Here is a 3,834-nt window from a genome sequence, read left to right as displayed (position 1 = left end):
GACCCTGCTTTTCTCTACCTGCTCTCAGCCCCTCGAGAAGGCCCAGGTCAGTCTTGATTGGGGTGGGGTGAGGAAGGTGGGGGAGCAGCCTGACCTGGCTCTGAGCCCCACTCCTTCTACCATAGGACGCAGCTCTCAGCGCCCCCAGAAGATGGCTGGGGAGCTAGACCGCCTGTTGCCCCAGTCATTAGGGCTGCCCCGAGCCCCTCAGCCAGCAGGCTCCAGCCTCCCTGGCCCCCTCCAGGTAGGCAAGGGCCCAGGGAAGGTGGGCCTGGGCCGCTGTGGGCACTGGAAGGGAAGAGTAAGCAGACTTTGTCTGCCTCCAGCCCGGCTGGTCCTGCCCTTCCTGCACCTTCATCAATGCCCCAAGCCGACCTGGCTGTGAGATGTGCAGCACCCAGAGGCCCTGCGCTTGGGACCCCCTTCTTACAGCCTCCCCACAGCAGCCACAAGAGGTACTAGGGTGGTGGAGAGGAGGGGTTGAGGACAAGGGAGCAGAAGAGCAAAATGACCTACTTCCCCACCCAGGTCACAAGAAGAGAGGATGGCCCTTCCCTCCCAGGCCCGAGGTCCCTGGACTCCCTCCTGAACCTCTCAGAGAACCTCTGCTGACTGCTTACTGGTGTCAGAGCCAGAGCCAGAGCCAGAGCTGGGGAGAGGGGCCACTAGCTGGAGTCATTAAAAAAGCTTCTGAACCACCTGAGTGCCTCTACTGTGTGCGGACGGGCTACTGGGGGCGCGCAGCACAGGACAGCCCCTCACAGGAAACTTAGTACTCAGCAGGCAGAGCTTCTCAGCTAGGTCCACGAGGCTGTGCAAAAGTGGGCTTGGACCCCAGTCCCAGGGGCCCTAGGGGCATGGCTCCGAGATCTCTTTCCACACCCCAAGGGCTTGCAGAACTCCATCCTGTCTGCCAAGCAGGCCTCCCCTAGCCCACCATGAGCCCCTCAGGCACACAACCCTCCTTTCTCCCACTCAGCTCTCGCCCTACCAGCCGGCCCCTGCTCCTTGGGACGACTCCACCCAGGATGCCCCTCACATTCTCCTCTTGGGGACAAGAGCTTAGAAGCTAAGCTAAAAGCCCTGAACCAGGACTCTGTGCTGTTAAGGCCACACCTCCACGACCCTCCCACCACTGACAGACCCACTGCTGCCACCAGGCTGTCAGGCCTAGACCCAGCTCCTGTTGCCCTGTAGACTGCTAGGAGGCACCACTGGATGGCAAACACCCAGACACTCCTTTACTCCCTGCTGTCCACCCAGGGGACCAGCACATTCCAGGTGGTCTATGCCTGCTTATTGCTTCTGGAGCATGGCCGAGCGCGAGCTGTCCACTCTGCCAAGCCACACCTGGTACCAACAGCTCCTGTTAGGCCTCTCCCCGCTGCCCTTAGGGTGAAGGCCAAGGAGTTCCACACTGACGTTTGGTTGCTGTAGGAGGCCTCTGATCGTGTCCTGTCAAGCCCTTTACACCTGTGACTGGTACTCCCCACCCCAGTGAGTGCTGTCCCTTCTCTAACAGCTGGTTCTCTGCTTCCTGCCCCCATTCTGTACTCACTGGACGCCCAGCCATCAGTCAGCACAGGGCACTGCTGGCCACACTGCATGGACATCCCTGGAAACTGAAGGCAAAGGTCTCAGTCCTAGAGTCCCCTGCAAATCTGTACTCGCATCACACAGTAGCTCAAATATGTACACTGAGAAACTTAATTTATTTCCATGATGGAGGCTGAAGAATCTGGAGCTGGAACCTGGTCTCCTGCCCCCTCCCCTCTTGTTCCAGAGGAAGAAGAGCATTGGCCGAGAGGGCCAGCGGAAGCCCTGAACAGGCCAGGATGGCTCCTTGCTTGGCTTGAGAGCCCATTCAGGCAGGACGGTGCACGGACATTGGGCAGGGTCACTTGGGCGGCCGATATGCCAGCTTCCGACTCTTCAGGACTGACCACTTATGCCGCTTCATGGCGTAGACCAGGGGCAACAGCAAGCCCATCATCAACAACATCTGGGGGCGAGGCAGGTTCAGAGGCGAAGGCGAAAAGGACCCCCGCCGAGCTCCCAGCCCCTCCTGTGCCCCGCCTGCTCTTTCACCTTGAGCCCCATGCGTTTGCGGTGGTCGTGCTCTGGCTCAGATGCCCAGCGCAGAAAGGTGCAGACGTCCTTGGCTACCTGAGACATGCTAGCTGGGGTGCCTGGGCAAGGACAAGTGGTGAGGGCTGCCGTTGGGGCCCTGTCCAACCAAGGGCACCCCTCCGTGCATCCCCTCCATGGAGCAGACAGGCTTCTGCCCAAAGCTTCAAAGGGATGGAACCCCTCAGGCACACTGGGGGTCTGAGCTAGATGGCAGTGCAGGCTGCCCATGTGTCGCCTCAGATGCCCAGGCATGCCCCAGCCAAGGAGGGGGCAGGACCCTGGGACCAAGAACCCAGGGGAAACGTTCCGACAAATGGGGAAAGGAGGACCCGCGTGCCCATCCCCAGGGCGGGGGCCTCACCATCGTCAAACTCCAAGACTTCGTCGTAGATAGGAGGGGCCATGGCAATGGCCTGGCCAGGGAAATAGGGGTTGAAGTAGAGGCCTTCTCGCAGCGACACTCCGGTGGGTGGCTCACAGTAGCCCGTGAGCAGGGAGAAGACGTAGTCCTCACCACCGTGCCTGGGACCAGATCCGTGCCTCAGCCCCTGGTTTGAGCTGGACCCTCCCCCTCCCTCCTGCAGACAGCTGAGTACCTAGCTCGCACAATGTAGCTGAGGTCAGGGGGCAGTGCTCCATTGTTGGCCGCTCGCGCAGCCTCCGGGTTGGCATACGGTTTGGGGAAGTAATCTGACAACTTCCCTGGCCGCATGAACATCTCCCCGTCCTCATTGGGGCCATCCTGGACCTCCACCTGCCACGAGAGCACCGTCACTGCCCTACTGCTGCCCACCACCGGAAAGCCCCAGGCCCGGGGCCTCCACAGCATCACCAGGACCCCACCTCTTCTGCCAGGGCCTTCGCCTCCTCCTCCGTGTAGCACACGCCCACCAGATGGCGGTAAGCGACATAGTCCATGCTGTGGCAGGAGGAGCACACCTGCTTATATACCTGGAAACCCCTGCGGATGCTAAAGAGAAGAAAAGGGTTAGGGGCTCTGAGGACTCCACCCCACCCAGTCCACCCAGACACTCCCCCAACCAGCCAGCCACACACCTGGTGTGGTCCAGGGAAGAGAGGAGGCCACGGTGGGACCACGGGTAGCTGGGGGGGTGCAGCTCCAGGTCACTGGCACTCACGGCAGAATGCAGAGCCACAGCCAGCCCTGCACCCCCTGCCGCCAGCATGCCCAGCGCTGACAGCATCACTTTCCGGCCCCGGGACAGACCGGACTTCGACGACAAGGACACTGCCTGCAAGAGCCCCGCTCAGCACCTCCCAGAACACCGCTCAGCCTTACCTGGGGATCTGACTCTGCACCCCTCTCCCACTCATCCACCCGGCCACCTGCTGGGAGGCGCCAAAAGCACACCCTGCGCCACTGCCCGCCCCACTTCTCCGCGATTTCGCCCTGAGAAGAGGGGAGTGTGCGGCGTGTTCTTGGAACCTGGGCCGGGGATCAAGCCGAAGTGAGCAAGGGTGCTGGGGCAGGCCAAGGTCACAAGCAGCTGGCCGAGGTCAGGCTGAGGTCATGTCAGGACGCGAGCCCGGTCTGGAAGGCCAGAGCTGGAGCGGGCCGAGGGGCGCCGCCCGAGGAAAGCCCTCCGCCCCGACCGGGCAGCGAGCCCGCCTCGCCGCCCCCCACGCTCGGCACGAGGCGCCTCTGCTACTCGGAGGAGTGGGCGCTCGGCCCTGCTCCCAGGA

At 62.2% G+C, this 3,834-nt stretch overlaps 2 protein-coding genes across 2 annotated transcripts in view; one reads left to right on the top strand and one right to left on the bottom strand.

Moving 5' to 3' along the window:
- The window catches only part of SHARPIN (SHANK associated RH domain interactor), a gene marked incomplete at its 5' end in the record, with an annotated part of 3,608 nt that extends 2,908 nt beyond the window's left edge, over positions 1-700 (top strand). Inside the window, 4 exon segments of the mRNA XM_015590217.1 lie at positions 1-46; positions 126-244; positions 327-455; positions 529-700. The exon segment at positions 1-46 is cut by the window's left edge and continues 14 nt beyond it. Coding sequence (XP_015445703.1) covers positions 1-46; positions 126-244; positions 327-455; positions 529-612 — 378 coding nt within the window.
- A 993-nt stretch (positions 701-1,693) lies between these two features.
- The window catches only part of LOC102887252 (cytochrome c1, heme protein, mitochondrial), a 4,740-nt gene continuing 2,599 nt past the window's right edge, over positions 1,694-3,834 (bottom strand). The window contains exons 2-7 of the mRNA XM_006912974.3: positions 3,187-3,397; positions 2,974-3,100; positions 2,727-2,884; positions 2,492-2,652; positions 2,089-2,189; positions 1,694-2,002 (exon numbers count right to left, since the gene is read on the bottom strand). Of these exons, the coding sequence (XP_006913036.2) occupies positions 1,898-2,002; positions 2,089-2,189; positions 2,492-2,652; positions 2,727-2,884; positions 2,974-3,100; positions 3,187-3,397 (863 nt within the window). The 3' untranslated portion in view covers positions 1,694-1,897. The remainder of the gene's footprint in view (positions 2,003-2,088; positions 2,190-2,491; positions 2,653-2,726; positions 2,885-2,973; positions 3,101-3,186; positions 3,398-3,834) is intronic.

Source organism: Pteropus alecto, unplaced genomic scaffold, assembly GCF_000325575.1.
Source record: "Pteropus alecto unplaced genomic scaffold, ASM32557v1 scaffold105, whole genome shotgun sequence".
Lineage (NCBI taxonomy): Eukaryota > Metazoa > Chordata > Mammalia > Chiroptera > Pteropodidae > Pteropus > Pteropus alecto.
The sequence above is the reverse complement of the archived record's forward strand: the minus strand, read 5'-3'. Positions and strand labels throughout refer to the sequence as shown.